At 40.6% G+C, this 19,625-nt stretch overlaps 1 protein-coding gene across 2 annotated transcripts in view; it reads left to right on the top strand.

Annotated features, from left to right (window-relative positions):
* RSPRY1 (ring finger and SPRY domain containing 1) overlaps positions 1-19,625 on the top strand; it is a 59,697-nt gene that overhangs the window by 20,324 nt on the left and 19,748 nt on the right. For both annotated transcript variants that reach the window (XM_044987087.1, XM_044987088.1), the window contains exons 3-9: positions 2,405-2,457; positions 4,218-4,330; positions 8,738-8,864; positions 10,570-10,628; positions 15,645-15,711; positions 16,408-16,539; positions 18,478-18,593. In XM_044987087.1, the coding sequence (XP_044843022.1) occupies positions 2,405-2,457; positions 4,218-4,330; positions 8,738-8,864; positions 10,570-10,628; positions 15,645-15,711; positions 16,408-16,539; positions 18,478-18,593 (667 nt within the window). The remainder of the gene's footprint in view (positions 1-2,404; positions 2,458-4,217; positions 4,331-8,737; positions 8,865-10,569; positions 10,629-15,644; positions 15,712-16,407; positions 16,540-18,477; positions 18,594-19,625) is intronic.

Genomic DNA, 19,625 nt, shown 5'->3' with positions numbered 1-19,625 from the left:
TGTTTTTACGGAACTGAATTTTACTGAAATTGAAAGAACAACATGGAAGGAAAGACCCACTTCTTCTGCCGGCTGCTCTGAGCAGCTCCACTGTGTGAAAACAACACAGTAACAGACTTCCAGAGAATATATACCGGTACATGCTCATAAAGCATTGTGCTGCAGGGAGGATAGAAACGGAAGAGTGTCTATGGAGCCCTCGTATTAAGAACTAAGTGTAAAGGAATGGAATAAAAAGATATGGGTGAACAGTTGCACATAGTGAGAAAACTAATGGTACTAAAATGACTTGATTTATACATTTCTGAGGTTTGTACATTGAGTAAGTCTCTTCTGATTCAGTTTTCTGGGCTAGTTTACAATGCACAAGAACACCTGCAGAGCCAAATAACCTCTTTTTTTCATCATTTACTTCTGCATTTTATTTCTCTGAGCCCTCTTATCTTTTATATCTTTTATCTTGAGGTTAATTCAGATTTCAACATAGTTCCACCTTTTCCGTTAGTGATTATTACCTTCTTTCTTTTCAATCTGGTTTTAAGGTTTTATGTGTAGCAGCTTGGTCAGATTTGCTTCAAAATACTTGAATTAATATCCTGTTAATATTTTTGTGGTAACATAGATTTTAAACTTAAAAACATTCAGCAGGAAATACAGCCTTTTCTTGTAAGAAAAAGACCAGTTTCACCACTCGTTTTTATTTAGAAACTTAATACTGTTTTGTTTAATGCTGCAATTCTTCCTAGGTAATTTAAACTGCCTTCTGTGGGTTTGTTTTTTTTAAGGTATGATAGCTGCACCCTTTTTAATCGGTCATTTTTATTTTTAATCCAACTGTATTTAATGTCAGTTCACACAAACATGGTAGATGAGACTACATTAAATTTATAGAGATTTCTTAAGCGCAGGACTGGGAGTGAGGAGTTCCCTAGTTCTAAAACTGGCATTGCCACAGATTCCCTCTTTAGCCTTGAACAAGTAGCATCTGTGAAGCACTTGGGAGATGAGAATTGCTACAGAAGTACTAAGTATTGTTGTTAGAGCTGCAGTTTTACTCTGTTACATGGGTACAGCCCCCGTTGTGTGGGTAGTACTGATAGATGAGTAAAATTTGCCATGGGACATAGCTGTTTGTGTGTAGAATGAAGTTGGGATCTCAACATCAATCCCTCTGCCTCGTTAATAACATTTTTGTACTTGAGTCCTCATTTTTATCTAATCTTTGTTTTAGGGCATTGAAAATGCATCTTGTTACTTGTGCAAACCTCCCTTTGTAGGATACTTAATTCCATCCTTAACCTCTAATGTGAAACTTTGTTTAATGCTGCCTGAGATCGAGCATGTGATAGTGACTTGTCTAAAAATTGTTAACTTCTTGGTGGAAAAACAATTCTCACTTAATACCACACTGCATTTTGCTATCTTTTCTGTATCTCAGGCTGTTGATCATTTCCTTCCAGCTTCTCTAGACTTCCTTCTTATCTTTTTTGAAATGCCCTTTCACCCTTTCATAACTCTTTCCACTATTGCATGAACTACTCATTCTTCACCTGCCGATTCTAAATCTCTGATAAATCCTGCGCTGCTTCACTGGAACAGATGAATCAGAGGCATCTATGACATCCTTTGAGCTTTCCCTCTGTTTTCATTGTCTTACTTTCTTTCCCATGAGTCCTAAGTTTTCTTTTACCATTTGTTTACAATATTCCAGTATCTTGTATTGTTAGACTTTCTGTCTCTCTTCTATTTCTACTCCTAAGCTGTTCTGTATTTCTTACGATTTCACAAGCTGAACACTTGCTAGATTTTGGGTGAGGAAGGAGAAGGGAAGGTGGGATTAAATATTTTCAGTTTGTTCTCACCAAACCCCTCTAACAGTCCTATTTTCTGCTGCCCTTGATAATACACTGAAGTTTGTAGAGACACTGTGGATTGTTTGTCTTTCAGGCCCCCTTCCCCCCTTTTTTTGGGGGGGGGGAAGGGGGATGTTAGAGATTTTCTGGGAAAAAACCATCATTTAATCTTCAATGTCTTTTTCTTTCACAGTCTATTCTTCGTTGTGTTTGTGCCTCTGAAGTACAGTATCTCTTACTACATGTTTTCAGGAACGCTTTACAATGTATAGTATATTAAACTTTAGGGGCTCTAGATCTTAAACATGCAGATGTAGATCGCTGTATATCTTGTTTATCAGCTGTTCTGGAGATGCAAACGGTAACTTTAAGCCAGAGTACAAGGCAATACACATTTCTGTTTCAGATCCCATTGGAGGTTTGCAGTCTGTAACTTTTTTTTTTTTTCCTTAGAGATGAATCCAATACATGTCTGTTCACTGAACTTTATTCTAAGTATGTGGTGTTGATCGTGGTACAGCAACTTTGACCATGTAATATTTGTCTTTCAGTGACCAGGAACCTCCTTATTCAATGATAACATTACATGAAATGGCAGAAACAGGTATTAACGCTTTTTGTTCAGTATTTTGGTTGCAACTGCCAGAGGCAGAGAAATACCTTCCTTCTAAAGAGAAACATATGGCTGCATTACATGTTGTTATATCTAGTAATTCTAGCAATTTGTGTTCATTATTGAAATACTGTCAGTACTTCCTAATTTCACTGTGCTCATCGTATTAGTGTAAAATGCACTTTCTAATTGTGTTAAATTTACTAAGTGAACTGTGCAGAATCAGCCAGCTGACAGCTATAAACTCAATTAACAGGCTTTCTGCAATGAGGTACGCTGGACTTTTGTGAAGGGATGGAATTTATCCATGTACAGGAAGTGGGTTGCCACACTTCCAGCCTCTGTGCTTGAATAGTGACTGCAACCCTTCCCCTCCAGATAGGGGTTAGTGCCGGTCTAGTAGCAGCAGCAGTCACAGATCTAGTGGCCATGCCCTCACCCTGTCCCTAAACACACTCTAGATGCTGAGCTGTGCTGGCACAGAGTCTGTTCCTGTCGCTTAGTATGCAACGTTCCCCTGTAAGATTGCACCACATTAGACCTGGTACTACATTCCTTGTGGATCCAAAACACCCAGTCTAGTGTGCACAAAGAGCTGAGGATTGGGCCCAGCGCACCTGAGGGCATGTCTGCACGTACACTTGCTGCATGGTGAGCTTGTGTGTAAATCCGCATCGCTCAAAGCACTCTAGGGAGCTTTGTGTGTGCATCAGCAGGGTCCACATGGACAGTTACTGCGTGGCACATTGGTTTACACCCTAGCTTGTGGTGCAGTGAGTATATGTGTAAGCATGCCCTTAGTTTGCAGACAAGTAATTAAGAAATACTTAACCTGTTCAGACAGTAATCATTAAGCTTTGATTGGTGAGCAAAATATGTCCTCAAGGCAACATGCAAATACCACTAAAACTTTACCAAGGCACTGACTGGAACTCCCGCATGGTCCATGCACACTTGCCCTTAGTTTTTTTGAAGCCTCTCTTATCTCCTCTTGGTCATTTTCAGATAAAACCCATAATCTTCTATATTTTCTTTGCTTCTGGGAAAAATTATATGCCCATCCCTTATTTCTTGCATACCCGAATCTTCCATTGACAATACTCTTGTTACTTTGTCTTTAACACCTAGATTGATGCATTTTTTTTGTAAATAATTTTTTAAATTTATGTACCATTTACCTTTGCTTTCCTGTAAATGGAAATCTTGGTTCATATATATGAATTGGTGAGAATTTCTGAAAATGCTTTTCATAAGCAACAATGAAAAGTCAAAATCAGAATTGACTTATGCTCCCTGCAGTCCCATTGATGTCAGTGCTGAATCTGGTCTGAAGCATGGCAGTAAGTGTAAATGCTTGTTTAACAGCAAGAATGGGCATTGCTCACTTAACTCTCAGAACCAATTCATTTGTAACCAATCAAGAGCCAGGTGCTCACAATTGGTGGAATTGTTTCCCGGAACATTTTTAAAATCTTCTGTCTAGCATTACCCTGGCAATTGTAGAAATTTACATTCTCTCCAAAATAAAAGCCTTCAGCAAATTACAAATTAAAATTCCATAGCTCTACAATGTGCATGATTAACTGCTCCTTTAATAATACCCATTAAAATATGACGTTCAAATGAGTTCAGTAGGGTCACTTTTTTTTTTAAATGCCACTGAAGTGTGATTTTTATATTGACCAGCATGTTTTGAACACTTCTAAATAGCAGTACCATTTTCTGAGTTGCTTCTGTTTTGTGGTTGACAGATGAAGGCTGGTTGGAAGTTGTCCAGTCTTTAATTAGAGTTATTCCATTAGAAGATCCGTTGGGGCCAGCTGTTATAACATTACTACTGGATGAGTGTCCACTGCCAACAAAAGTAAGTTTCATAATGCATGCGTTCTGTGGCCAAATTTCAGCCTGGTGTGGTTGCCACTCCCATGGAAGTCTCTGGGTTGCTTTCACCAGTGATGTAAACTGTGTCCTGGGTGTCGGCTAAAAACAGACGCTACTTATAAAGTAGGGTAACTTGCAAGGATCTGGCATTCAATGGGCTATTTGATGGTAGAAGTGTTTCAGGAAAAAATGGTGAGAAGAGAGTGAAAAATAGTTTGTGCTTGGAGGGAGAGTAGGGAGGTTTCTTTTGTTCGTTGCTTTTGCCACTATGCTCTCCTTCTGCCCTCTTGGTGTGTGTTACTCCTTGTACATGCCCAGTGAATGCCAAATCAGTGCAAATTCAGCTCTCCGTGTTTTAAACCAGCACTTCTTTGTGTCAGTGTTGAATTCCTCATAACTTATCTACGTATAAGACAAAACACTTTTTTTCTCTTTAGCTTACACATTTTAGCCATAAATGGATCAGTATTGTAAATTTAAAAAAAAGGCTTTTGTTTGCTGCATACTGACTTTTGGATCGCATTACTTTAAAGTAAGGTTAAAATGAATGGCCAGGTGTGTGTTCATAACTGGATAAATTGTATTTTACTACAAATAGAAGTCAGTCGTTTAGCTTCTGGCATTTTAAAAACTGAAATGAAGTGATGTTATTGGGTCCCAATCCTGTGAGGTACTCGGCAGATCCCATTGAATGTAGTGGGAGTACAGGGCACACAGCACCTCGCATGATTTGACGTATGTTATTTTAAAGGCCTTTTAAATCTCTGTTTTGGCATGAACTCTTTCTGACACTGGCATTGCTGCAACTTCCATTAGTATTACACTTGTTACTGTGCCAACTTTAATTTTTACGGTACATTGCCACAGGGTGAGAGATTGGGAAGCTTCTAATTCATTGGCTCTTAAATAAAATTATAAACTGAGTAGCTGATGACTCAAGAGTTGATCAAATACTGTAACTGGGTAAGGAGCCTCTTTCTTCCATGGTTAGTGGTTCCAGTCTGCCTGAGTTAGTAGTGAAAAGTCAACACCATACAGTCTTCCAGGTAGACTGAAATAAGATGTGATCTCAGCCAGTTCCAGATTTAAAAACAAACCCACCATTACAGTTGGCACTAAATGGCTCTTTTGTTGGCATTATCAAAGGAGAGGCCAAGTATTAACACCAAATCTTTCAAATGTGGGTGCTTGATTTTTTCAGAGGTATAAAATGCCCCAGTTTCTAATGACTTGCCCAGTACTTCTAAATGGTCTGATTTTTCAAGTGCATTAGTTTTAGGCATCCAGTTTTGAAAAGGCTGGTCTAAGTGGGACATAGAGAATAAGCTATCTTCTCACCTTTGAGAAACCCTTCAGTCTCCTACGTTCAGGTTTGCGAGCACTGGGGAGAAGCTGGCAGTGCTGTTGTCCAGCCTTTACCTGTTCTGGATAAATTGAAGACTTTTTTGCAGAGTTGTCAAGTCAGTATTCCCAACTTTTGGAAAGCCACAATTTTCCATAGAGAGTCAACCTAAAGTAACATTAGCTTTTTGATGTTTAACTTCAATCTTCCTTTATTTGTTTATACTTACGTTGGCAACTCTGTGGAGTAGAGTCTTTATATTTAAAAAAAAAAAAAAGTCAAAACAGTTACTGTTAGTACAGTCGCAAGCAACCTCTATTCCTGAGGTGTTTGTAACTCAGAAAAAACCGTTATGGTTGTGTAACGGGTTGGATCACAGAAACCCCCTTGGGAACTGCCAACTGATGTGCCAAGACTACTTCTGCCCCTGCTTTCCCTGCCAGCTTGGGACTCCAGCACCCTGTCTTGCTGAGCCAGACGTGCCAGTCTGATCCAATACAGACCTAGGATCTGAACCACGTGCTACAAAGCTGCAGACTTAACTGAAAGCAGCCCACAGAAATGTTCCTGTCTTTAACACTCAGATGCCAACTCCCAATGGGGTCTAAACCCCAATAAATCCGTTTTCCCCTGTATAAAGCGTATACAGGGTAAACTCATATTTTTTTGCCCTCTATAACACTGATAGAGAGAGATGCACAGCTGTTTTCCCCCCCTCCCCCCCGCCCCAGGTATTAATACATACTCTGAGTTAATTAATAAGTAAAAAGTGATTTTATTAAATACAGACAGTAGGATTTAAGTGGTTCCAAGTAGTAACCGACAGAACAAAGTTACCAAGTAAAATAAAATAGAACATCCAAGTCTATGTCTAAGAAAACTGAATACAGATATAACCTCACCAGTTCCAGTAAGCTTCTTTTTACAGACTTGTCTCCTGCTAGTCTGGGGTCCAACAATCACTCTCACCCCCTGTAGTTACTGTTCTTTGTTCCAGTTTCTTTCAGATATCCTTGGGGTGGAGAGGCTCTCTCTTTAGCCAGATGAAGACCAAATGGAGGAGTCTCCCAGGGGTTTAAATAGACTTTCTCTTGTGGGTGGAGACCCCCTCCTCTCTCCTATGCAAAGTCCAGCTCCAAGATGGAGTTTTGGAGTCAGATGGGCAAGCCACATTTCCATGCATGACTCATTTTTTACCAGCCAAGCCACATTCCTGGGAAGGCTCAGATGTGGATTGACATCTTCAAGTTCATTGTTGGCTTAAGTGGTTTTTGACTGGGCACTTAATTTGCACTTTTCTCAAGAAGCTGACCAAATGCTCCGCTAGGCTCCTTTAAATCAAGCCAGAACACAGCCAATATTCGTAACTTCGAATACAAAAATGACACATACATACAAATAGGATGAATATATTCAGTATATCATAACCTTTACATATGCCATGTAACATATCTATGTAACCTAAAACATATTCCAGTTATGTCACATATATATTCATAAGCATATTCCATAAAGCCTTGTGGTGGGCACCATCACAGGTTGTTCTTTCAAAAGTTTACAACTGAACATTGACTTAATACAGCTTTGAAACTTTACTATGCAGAAGAAAAATGCTGCTTTAACCATCTTAATTTAAATGAAACAAAGAATCAGTTTCCTTATCTTGTCAAATCTTTTTTTAAACTTTCCCTTTTTTTTTCAGTAGTTTACAATTAACACAGTACTCTACTGTATTTGCGCCTTTTTTTGGTCTCTGCTGCGGCCTGATTGCGCACTTCTGGTCCCAAGTGAGCTGTGTGGTTGACTGGTCAGTTTGTAACTTTGCGGTTCTACTGTAGTTCCACTAAGATTGGCTAAAAGCTGCATTTGAGAATGTCATCCTCATTCTAAGTTTAGTTGTATTTTTTCACCTCAAGTCCCTTCCTCAATCATTGCTGGCTATTTCTTTCTTTCTTCTCTATGCTCTTTGTGCTTTGTCAGCCCTATCTATTAGTTCTGTTTGTGGCTGTTCTTTTGGGAACACAATTACATTTCCCTGTAACCTCTATCAAAGATCAGATTTTTTGCATGTTGCACTAGTTTAAATCCGGATCAGAATCTGACCCAAAAAGCATATAAACATCAAACTTTATAAACTCAGTTACACTAATCTTGTCCAAATGCCCTGCTGATAACTTCTGTGTGGAGAGTAGTTTTTGTTTTAATTAAATGTTGGGCTTAGTTGTGAAGCTTGAGTCTGAATCAGCTGAACTGAAACTTTCCTAAAAGCGTGAGGATAGAGGGGTTGAGATGAATCTGGAGTTGCAGTTTGGATCCATTTGTGGAGCAATTTTTGTTCTGAATTTGGAATTACACTGGTGTAAGTCCATTGAAATTGGTGGGAGTTACTCTGGATTTAGTCCGAATTTAATCCTACATTAATAGCCAGAGGAAGCTAACGCTCAACATAGGTTTCTGTTAGTCTTTCTTTCTTGTTTAAAAGACTAGCACAGTAAGTATAAGGAGGATATGCCATGAGAGAGAGAGAGAGAGAGAGATGGTGTGGTTTTAGAGTCAGCAACAGGATAGTTTTGTAAAGTGGACTCGGGGGGGCTATCTCCATTTTTGTTGTGCTCAAATCATTTTTTTTTACTCTATTTTCAATTTTATAACACAATCAACTTTTTTTTTTAAGTAGCATCAGGATATATGGAACAGATTAAACCACTTTGGTGGTAGTCCTCCCTGTTTTCTGCCATCTATCTTACTGATTCATTGAAGTTAAGGAAACATTAATATTTCTCATACAGTTGGCAGCACATCACTTTTGAGCAATCGGACATACTTTGGCTCATTTGGCAGTAACCAATGAATTAATGTAACTCTTTAAGATAAATTAAACTTCTGGTCTGTCTTTAAAACAGATAAACTATCACTTGGCATCTGTAATGTTATCCTGTTAGCATTGATATTGAAGCAGAGTGATTGACTTGTATTGAATTGACTGAGTGGAAAACAATGTGTTCCGTAATTCCTATAGTGTTAAATAGCATTCTGTCTTTGTTTTAGGATGCATTGCAGAAATTAACTGAAATATTAAATTTAAATGGAGCGGTTGCCTGCCAGGATTCCTGTCACCCTGCCAAGCATCGTAATACAACTGCAGTTCTGGGCTGTTTGGCTGAGAAACTAGCAGGTAAGCAGAAGGAGCAGTCTGAAAGCTTAACTGGGTTTTCTATAGTGTCACAATATAGCAACGTTCAGAGCTGACTTTGTAGAACTGAGGTCACATTTTGGAACAAGGAGAGATCTTGTCTCCCAGCTCGGGCCAAATCTATTGCATGATCAAAATATTGATGAGGCTTAATTTCAGTAACCAGCAAACAGCTTGGCTCTGAACTTTGATTTTACTACACTGAACTCCCTCAATACTTGATTTACCAAATAAAACCTCAATCCACACGTGTATATATTTCAAGTATCTGCAAAGAAAGATGTCCTGACACACAGCCTTGATGATGCAATTACCAATGCTAATGTTTTTACAGGCCTAACCTAGGTAGATGAGAGAATTTCTGGGAACACATTAGCCAGTAGGCAAGATGATGATAAAGGACAAATTATTCTTATTAAAGAGAATACGTGGAAGGATGATGGATGTTCTTTCCACTACAGACAAATGCTCTTCAGCTACATTATTTAAAAGGACACTGAGAATTTCCTTTTTAAAAAGTGACTCTTGTTTTTATAGGTCTCTTTATTCTCCTCTTATTTATAATGCCCTGCCTGAAGCTGAAAGTGAGGTTTCCATTGCCTTCTGATTGTTGCCCCATTTGGCAACTTTTTTTTTCTTTCTTTCTTTCTGGGGTGCTTGAAATTAACATGTCTTTTTAAAATTCCTAGTTTGTGCCCCACTGTTGATATGAGCACCATTTTAAAAATAGCATTTAATTACTGCTTCAGAGACAGCACTAAAGACCATAAAACATTTTTGTGTAGGTCCTACATGAACAGTGACTTTTGATGTAGATATTTGACATAAAAATGACAATTCCTCCTCTTTGCCACCCTCTCGATACCATAGGTCAAAATAAGATCCTATGTTAGTTGACCGTTTCCATTTGGTTAGGTGAGAGCAGATGCTTCTCTAGAAATGCAGGCAGTGATGGGGTCAATGCTGTTTTATAATAGTGCTTTTGTATGTGTACCAATTTGTCACAGTTCATGTGTTTTATGAAGCTGAATGCCCTTCCTTCTACCACACTACCTTAAGCAGATAGCGTTCATGGGCATTTTTAATTGGTCGGTTGCCACAATGCCAATCGCAGATTGGGTGATTAGGCATCAAACTGGCAGAATTTGATCCTGTGGGCATTACTCATTTTGTGTCAGTGATTGAGGAAGCTGATCTTTTTAACCTTGATTTATTAATATAAAATATCTGAGAAACTACCTGCTTTACATAAATATACATTGGGGACTGGTGGGGGTTTTTTTGTTTTTGTTTTTTTCAAAAATATATAGGCATAAGTGTTATCTGATATCAAGGTGACAGGTGTCTTTATAGTAATACTGAAGATAATTCGAACTGCACAGTTACAGCTATGGCACATGCACATGACTATTTGTGCATAGAAAGGGAAGGTAGATCCATGACTGTGCATTCAGGTACCTGATTTATGAGCACATTCATAGTAACTGCATGCATAAATTAAGCCTACAGTAGAGTGTACATTTTTTGCTTGTGTGCAAAAACATAGCCCTGAGTACTACTTTAATTTCTTTTTGTGAATGCAAGGTCTCTTTCAGGGACAAAATGCCCCCCTTGGTAAACTTTAATTGACATGAAAAGATAATGCAGCAGTTCCCATACATGCATTTCATTTTTAGTGTTCTTGCAGGTCCTGCAAGTATAGGCTTACTCAGCCCAGGAATACTGGAATATTTACTGCAGAGCTTGGTAAGTATCCAAGCACAGTAGCGTTCTTAGCTGCTCTAGCTTCTTAATTGCTTCTGTATGCATAAGTGGTAAATGTTCTTGTTTTTCAGCAAATGTTGCTGTTAATTTTTTTTCTTTTTTCTTTTTTGTATGAAACTGCTCGCAGTAAGATCAGTTTTTGTAATTGTGAGATCTTATCCATCTTTGTCTCTACATACAGCATTTTTCACTTAAATCAATCATGAGCTCAACATACAAAACCAAATCATACAAATTAAAAATAATCAAAATAAAGGACAGACTTATTAACTTTGAACACTCTAGGTTGATGTTGGAAAATCTAACATCAGACTATAGAAAGATTCCATTTAATAAGGAAGGGTTAATGAGAGAGAGGCTTAATGAGAGAATGAAAAAGAAAGGAAGGACTATCTATGAAAATAAATACCACAATTTTGTTTTATTTATTTGTGAAGCACAGAGTATGTGCCTGGCACAATACAGAACCTAGAGAAAATGAGTCCCTGCTCCAAAATGCCGTTCAGACCCTGGCATTGATACCAATGTGCTATGGAAGATGCGGTTTACACAATTGTATTCCTAGACAACAAGTTCATCCGTTCACTTTGGTCAAAGTGAAGAACAGATCTGAACTAAGAAGTCACTGTCTTGTGAATTCAAAGGTCAGGGATGTAGTTGAACATTAGTTTGGAGTAAAGGAAAGGATGTCCCTTATCTTGTACTTTAATGCCCTGTGATATCTTGCAGTGATCCTTATTCCTTCTAAAATTTCTGTTGTGCTCTTACTTCTGCAAACAGTTCACCAAAAAGTACTGTACTGCTAAAATTATCTACATTTCAGATACACATTCACAATAAGCCATAATCAAGCCAAAGATGCCTAGGTTCAGATAGAAGGTTTATAGTCTGGGTTATGTATCTTACTGCCAGTTCAGATCGGTAACTGGTGATCATGGTTGCAGAACACTGACTAAGGATGGGTGTCTCTGGTAGAGGAGGAATATTTCCTGCTAGGAGCAATCCTAGGGATTTTGGACTTGGTACCTAGAAATGAATATATGATGTTTATATTAAATCCAAAAGCAACATTAACATCAAGGGCCTGGCCAAACAACTCCAGAAAACGTGAGGTTAAGATTGAAAGTCTGTCCTTCACCATTCCATCAGATGGAGGTGCAGAGAACAATCGGACATACTAGCCGGATTGCATTACCAGTGCAGTGGGGTAAAAGGAAAACATTTTAATCCTGACCTTTGAATTTACTGGCACTGGGTAGTTTAAGCCCCTTAAAGCAAAACTAACCTTCAAATAGTTTAGAAGAACAGAGCTTTAGAATTGTTGTGAATGGCCGATATAGGAGAGGCTCCCAGCACATGATTCACTTAGGATCTTATGCAAGCCTTCCGCACAGAGGAGAACTGACATGAGGGCTAAAGCACTGAACAGTGTCAAGCAGCGGGTCTCAAACTGTAGGTTGGGATCCCAGAGTGGGTCGTGACTCCATTTTAATGGGCTCATCAGAGCCATCATTAGATTTGCTGGGACCCATGGCTGAAGTTGAAGCCTGAGCTCCACCCAGGGCGTCGGGGCCAGGGCTGCCCAGCAGGGGGGCCAAGTGGGGCAATTTGCCCGGGGCCCCGTGAGCCCTGGCCAAGAATCCCTTCTCTGGCTACACACCCAGTGGTGGTCCGGGTCTTTTGGCGGCACTTCGGCGGCGGGTCCTTCAGTGCCGCCACAGACTGTGAGCGAGCGAAGGACCCGCCGCAGACTCGGAGCGCTGCCCAGTGAGTACAAGCGTCGCAGCAGGTGGCACCTTTTTTTATGTCCGCTCCCCCGCTTTGCCCCAGGCCCCCTGAATCCTTAGGGTGGCCCTGGTCAGGGCTCGGGCTCCAGCCTCCCTCTCTTCCTACTCAAGGCATCGGGGCTCCGGCTTCAGCCCCTCTCTATCCCCTACTCAAGGCGGCGGGGCTTGGGCTCCCCACCCCCTTCCCCCGGGGTCATGTAGTAACTTTGTTGTCAGAAGGGGATCACAGAGCAATGAAGTTTGAGAACCCCTGGTGTAAAGGGAATGGTGCATTGGACAGAATCAGGGTCCTAGATTATATATAGAGAAAATCTTCATGACAGTTAATAAACTCCATAGCCATTTTTTGCCAAGAGCGAAAGCATTATTAGCCATGCACACTTTGCAGTAGTTATTTGATTCTGTCGTGGGAAATGCTGACTGTAATAGGTATAAAAGATTTCAAAAGGTTTTCTGCACTTACAGTTTACCGAGATTACAAGTAATTGGCATAATATTAAGGGAGCCAATTTAGTCAAGTCTCTCTCTTTTGGTGGCTGTTTCTTGTCAAATGTCTTTGGAAACTGCAGAACTTGCTAGTTCATTGAATCCTTTCTAGGTATCATGGAACCAAAGACGTGTGTGTGTGGGGGGGGGGGTGTTTTTAAGCAAAGGCACAATATAACCATAACTTCTTTTTAACTGAACATAACTTGTTATCCGAGCATTGCAGTGGATCACATTTTATTTTTTCTGTAATAACACCTGCCATTTAGCAGGTAGTTACAGGTTGGATGAAGCATCTCTTGTGTTAGCTGTCATTTCAAAGGGAGACTCACAACATAAGTCTCTGGTTTGACACATGTTACTTGCAGATGTCACCACTGAGCATGATGAACTTGTGTAGATTTATATATAGTGGAAGGGCAGAGCAGAATTGTCAGGTTTTATTTGTTTTGACTTTATTTGTAAATTTTGTTTTTGTCTTTTATTCTGAAACTGATATAGGCGTGTGTATGTATTTTGGGGGTGGGGTGTCTGGGATGAGACTGTATTTTCACTCTTGGGGTACGTCTCCACTGCAGCGGGGAGTGAGCCTCCCAGCTCGAGTAGACAGACTCGTTCGTGCTAGTGGTCTTAAGCTAGCATGCTAAAAATAGCACCGTAGGTCCACACTGCTATTTTTTTAGCACTAGCTCAAGCCCCACCAGCGAGTCTGTCTGCCCACTCTGGGAGGCTCGCTCCTAGCTGCAGGGTAGACATCCTTGAGGGGTGTTCCCTTCCTTCCCTCATGGTTCAGATAAATTGCCCCATTAATCTGGGGGATCTTGCTCATGCTGTGTCTGTTTTCTGAATGAACAGAGGATATTGTTTAATCTTTCACAACCACTAAAATCACTTAAAAAAAAAATTAGGTTGTTCTACTAAGACTGTCCCACAAAGGGTTCTAACAAATTTTCAGCTTCCTGACTCACCTCTGGGAGGGGTCACCTCTTTCCTCATGGCAGAATGGCCTGCAGTTGGCCACATGCAGGGATTTAGGAGATCTAAGTGCTTCTCAGCTCTTAAATTTGATGTACTTTTGTGACCTGGAGCAAATCACTGAACTTCTGTACCTCAGTTTCCACATCTGTGAATGAGGGTAATGATACCCTTTTTTTAAAGCACTTGAACTTTACGAATGAAAAGCACCTATATAAGTGCCAAGCATTACTTATTACTACAGTTTACCAAATTCTCAAGAAATCACATGGCTAACCTAGAAGAAACTTTCACTTGCTAATAAAATGCTTGTTTGATTAAGAAATAAACTACTTTGTCTACCAAACTTTCTCTTGGGATAGTGCCAAAAACTACTTGTTAATCATTATTAGCATCTCCTTTGTTTGTGTTAATTGCTATAAAGGCAAACTGAGAACTCTACATAACACTTGATAAGGACATTTAAAATTATATATCAAATACATAATATGTATGGATCAAAACTTTCTGTTTATATTATGGAGCATATTGCAGGCTAGCCTTCCTTTTTGCTAAGCCTGCATTTTAATTATTTCAAATAGCTGCTTTCCATCTGAAATTTCTTTTGCATGAATTCTATTCAAAGGAAAAAAAAACTTGCAAAATTTGAGGTGACTAGAATGAGGCATCTTGAAGGTTTAATTCAGAAAAAATGAGTTTTTCTGAAAAAAATAATCTTAGGATTTGGAGCTAGAAACTTTGGGTTGGTTTTTTTTTGTTTTTTGTTTTTCTAAATTAAGTGGCCCTCAATGAGAGCTAGTGACACATCAGGGTAAACCAGGAGCAACTCCATTGAAGTACAGTGGAACCTCAGAGTTACAAACACCTTGGGAATGGAGGTTGTTCCTAACTCTGAACAAAACATTATGGTGGTTCTTTCAAAAATGCACAACTGAACAATGACTTAATACAGCTTTGAAACTTCATTATGCAGAAGAAAAATGCTGCTTTGCCTTTATTTTTATTTTCTTTTAGTAGTTTGTTTAACACAGTAGTGTGCTGTATTTGCTTTTTTCCCCCTTCTGCTGCCTGTTGTGTACTTCTGGTTCCAAGTGAGGTGTCTGATTGACTGATCAGTTTGTAACTCTGGTGTTAGTAACTCTGAGATTCTACTGTAGATAGACTACACTGGTTTAAAAACTTTTGTGACATGAGAAATAGTTCCTATGAGTACTTCTAGCGTGGCCCACTTCCCCCTACTACTGTGCCCGTGGCTCATGATTAAGGCTGCAAATCATTCACGGCTTCCATGACCTCCATGAATTTTGCAGCACTCGTGCGGCTCCCCCCAGGACCACCCCAGCAGCTGGGGAAGCCACAGGGCCAGCCGCACCAGCTGCTGCTCTGGCAGCCCCAGGCAGCGGGGCCCCAGGCTGTGCCTCCCCCCAGCAGAAGCATCGCCCTGCGCTCTCCTTCCCCTCCTCTCCCCCCGCCCCCCAGTAGTCTTCAGGAGCGCCCCCTCCCAGCAGGTAAGATTTAGTCACAGGTATTAAAAGTTATGGTCAGGTCAGGGTGCCTCCTGGGTCTGTCCATGACTTTTACTAAAAATACCCATGACTAAAACGTAGCCTTACTCATAACATCTCTGCCTTTCTCTTGTGAAGAGGCTTGAAAATGTAATCTGACTGCTCGTTTTAAGAAAATGTTTTCATTGTATTAGACAAACCAACAAAAACATCTTGCACATGTTTAATACTCTCATTGTCTTTAGAATTTCCAGTCCCATCCGACGGTAATGCTTTTTGCACTAATAGCACTGGAAAAGTTTGCACAAACAAGTAAGTATTAGCCTAGTACTTCTTATGGTAAAAACAATAGAGCTAATGTTGCCCCAGAATGGTTATTTCCTTCATCGGATCACATCTGCTGTCCCAGGTGCATGCACTTGAAATAAGCACGTGGAAGTTCCCAACTTGTAGCTTAAGCCTAGTGCACCGTAAGGATCAGTGATACCTGGGCTGACGGGGAATGGGATCACTGTAGGGAAAAGTGTGCTCAGGCCCTCAGAGGCAGGAGGAGACTCCTGCTGTTCTAGTGACCCCAACCCCCTTGGAAAGAGAATGGGTGCAACACAATTCCGTCACTATCCTGTGTGCTGTCCTCAAATATAGCTCAGATTGTTGCCATGTAGGGTCTGCTATCCATCAAAAGTAGCTTTGGGGATGGGAAGAGGCATAGGAGCCCTTTGAAGGCATCTCCATGGCTAGAAAAAAAATGTCTTGTTAATAGACTATAATTATTATTTTCCTAGCTAATAGCCCTGCTCTCAGATGATTTAGTACAGTAAATGCTGAATATTTAATACTGCATTTCTTCCTGTTAATCTGTCAGGAGAAGGTACATGAACTCATATTTTTTGTTTAATATTGAGATTTAGAATATTTCTATAGCCTACTTGTAAAATATTTACCTTTTGTCTTTTAAATCACTGTTTCTTGTTTATGACTATTACTTTTTTCACTTTTAAATTACAGGTGAAAATAAAATGACAATTTCTGAATCCTGTATTAGTGACCAGCTTGCTCTGTTAGAGAAATGGACAGATAATCCAGACTATTTAAAACGCCAAGTGGGATTCTGTGCCCAGTGGAGTTTAGACAATCTATGTAAGTATAGTGTAAGCAGGATTCTCACACTATGGCTTCTTTGCAGGATTGTGTGTGTGTGCGCGTGCGCGCACGCAGACACCATGTTTTGTGTAAGTATTTACTGATAGTTTTGTATGTCTGGTCATATTTGTATGTGCAAATATCCAGCGTCAACACAGAAATAAGGTGCATGAATCCATGTGCATTTGCATGCCTTAATTTTTGAAAAGCAAACCTTTTATGTAATTAATAAAATTAAAGTTCTTCAACTTCATTTGCTCTGTAACTGCTGTGATGCTTCAGCAAAGAAGCTCAAAATAGCTAGATTGCACTTGTATTCTGACTTTGTCCCAAAGAAAACCATTGTGAGATTCTTGGCTATACCAATACCACATCTGCATAAGGACGGATTATGACCTGTGATTTATTAAGCAGATTAGATTCTCATGATTTAAGAAACCAAAAAAGAGCAGCTCTCTGGTAAACTGTCGTTTATTTAACAAACCAATCCAGGCCTAACTAGTGGGCCCAAAGCTTTGACCCGCTGAAGGACCCCACAGGGCTGCCAGCCTTGTTTGAGGCATACCCCTCTTGTTCACTACCGCTGGGAGAAGAGGCAATGAAATTACTTGGTTGGCCCCAGGAAGCAGCTTGTCTTGCTTATGCTGAAACCCAGCATCTACTTGTGCTTTGTTACGAATGGCAATAAATATATAGTAATGAGTCTGTGATGTACATTTCACTCCCTCTGATGAATTACAGTGTTGTTGGTATGATTCTCAGCCTGTAGAGCTAAATCAGTGGTTCTCAAACTTTTGTACTGGTGACCCCTTTCACATAGCAAGCCCCTAAGTGCGACCACCTCCCCCACCCCCAATAAATTAAGAACACTTTTTTTTTATATATATATTTCACACCATTATAAATGCTGGAGGCAAAGCGGGGTTTGGAGTGGAGACTGACAGCTCATCACCCCCCTGTAATAACCTCGCAACCCCCTGAGGGGTCCTGACCCCCAGTTTGAGAACCCCTGAGCTAAATGCTTCTCCATTCCTCCCCAGTGTGAAAGAGAACGATATGGAGGAAAAGGTACAGAGCAGTTTCCATGGCCTAGCACAACAGCTATTCTGCAACTTGCCTCCTGGGTCTGTGCAGTCCCAGCATCCTTTGTCTTCCCTGCCCTGATTCTGGGTGCTTTCCAGGGTGGAATTTCTAACAAAACCCCGTGTACAGTATAACTTATAACAGCTCAAGGCTGGAGCAAATGCCACCCTGAGTTAAAGCAAATATGGGGAGACCATGTCGAACAGTTGGCTTCTCTTCTCTCCACTGATCATGAGCTGTTACAAAGATACCACCAGGGGCTGCTTGCTTTTACTTGAAATATTTTGCATGCCATGAAACTCAAGCATTTGATCAGCCAGTGTGGGAGCACTGTGTGAGGGTCTAGGAGTCACAGAAGTGATGGGGAAAGGACTGAAAGTGGAGGGGGAAGGCAGCCTTAATTGGCTCCGGTCAGCTTCATAAACCTAGCCCAATAGCTGACAGCAGCAAGTTTAGAGTTTTCACTATTGCTCTGGCACCATTCCTCCTACAGTAAAATTCCACCCATGTTAACTTTCAAGGTGGTGTCTTGTGTGTCCTGAAGGAATCGCATCTTGGTATGTATTCTGATGCCCCTAATGCTTAATCATGGTTCCTTGAGAGGCACAATTAGCCCTTAGGTGCTTTTCAAATACTCAAAGCAAGACATGCCCTGCTCCTGGTTATAGTTCTAACAAACATTGGGTGCCACTGTAGAGAAATAATGTTGCATTCAAGTATGCATAATGCCTGTGTTGCTTTATAGATGCCAAGACTGAATTGAATCCTTTGTGTGTGTAGATTTGTATTTATTGAAATAATCTGGTTGGACTTGTTCCTGCAATAGCGCTTTATTTAAATTTTTTTCTGCAGTTTTGAAAGAAGGCAGACAGTTTACATATGAGAAAGTTGACTTGACCAATATTAAGGCCATGCTGAATAGTAATGATGTCAGTGAATACCTTAAGATCTCACCACGTGGACTGGAGGTAGGATGTCATTTGATTATTTTAATGTAGAATTATAAGAAAGCTACAAGATATCAGCATTTCAGTTCACTTTTTGTTCCCATTTTTTTACTCTTCAGAGAATCAACAAGTCTGTATTTCTGAGCTCTGCAAAACTAGTGAAGGAATTCTGTTTTGGCAATGGACTGTAATGTCTCTAACCTGCTTTTAGTACCGGAAATGACCACTGTAAAACATCACCCCCTCTTTAGATCCATCTGATCCTTCTCCCATGTAGTGCAGAACTGTTCCCTACAGTAGATTGTGGGGGGTTTTTTGTTTTTTTTTTGTTCCCTGTTTTTTTCTATTGTCCTGTCTAATCTTAAAAGCCCAAAGCAACAGGGATTCCATTTCCTTAGAGAAAGTACCTCTCACCATCAGGAAATTCAGCCAAAATGTTCTTTTTCTTAATTTTGTTCCATGACTGCTAGGGATATATTCCTAGAGCACTAAATTCCTGTCCCTCCTTGATGTTTATACCTATCAGATAGTTCTAGATCAGGGGTCGGCAACCGGTGGCTCGCGGCTCGCCAGGGTAAGCACCCTGGCGGGCCGGCCTGGTTTGTTTATCTGCCGCGTCAGCAAGTTCGGCCGATCGCGGCTCCCACTGGCCGCGGTTCGCGGTCCCAGGCCAATGCGGGAGGCAGGAAGCGGCGCGAGCCGAGGGATGTTCTGGCCGCGGCTTCCTGCCTCCCGCATTGGCCTGGGACTGTGAACCGCGGCCAGTGGGAGCCGCGATCGGCCGAACTTGCCGACGCAGCAGATAAACAAACCGGGCCGGCCCGCCAGGGTGCTTACCCTGGCGAGCCGCGAGCCACCGGTTGCCGACCCCTGTTCTAGATCATTCCTCACTTGGTCATTTTTTTAGCCTTTAATCTTTAAATCAGTTCCACTAGCCCTCTGATCACTTCTGTTGCTCTTCTCTGAACTACATCAGTTTTACTGAGATTCTATCGGGTATACAGCCTTTGCTGTTGTGAAAGGGGTTGCATTGTGTTTGGAAATGTAAGTGCT

This window comes from Mauremys mutica, chromosome 14, assembly GCF_020497125.1.
Source record: "Mauremys mutica isolate MM-2020 ecotype Southern chromosome 14, ASM2049712v1, whole genome shotgun sequence".
Taxonomy (NCBI): domain Eukaryota; kingdom Metazoa; phylum Chordata; order Testudines; family Geoemydidae; genus Mauremys; species Mauremys mutica.
The sequence above is the reverse complement of the archived record's forward strand: the minus strand, read 5'-3'. Positions and strand labels throughout refer to the sequence as shown.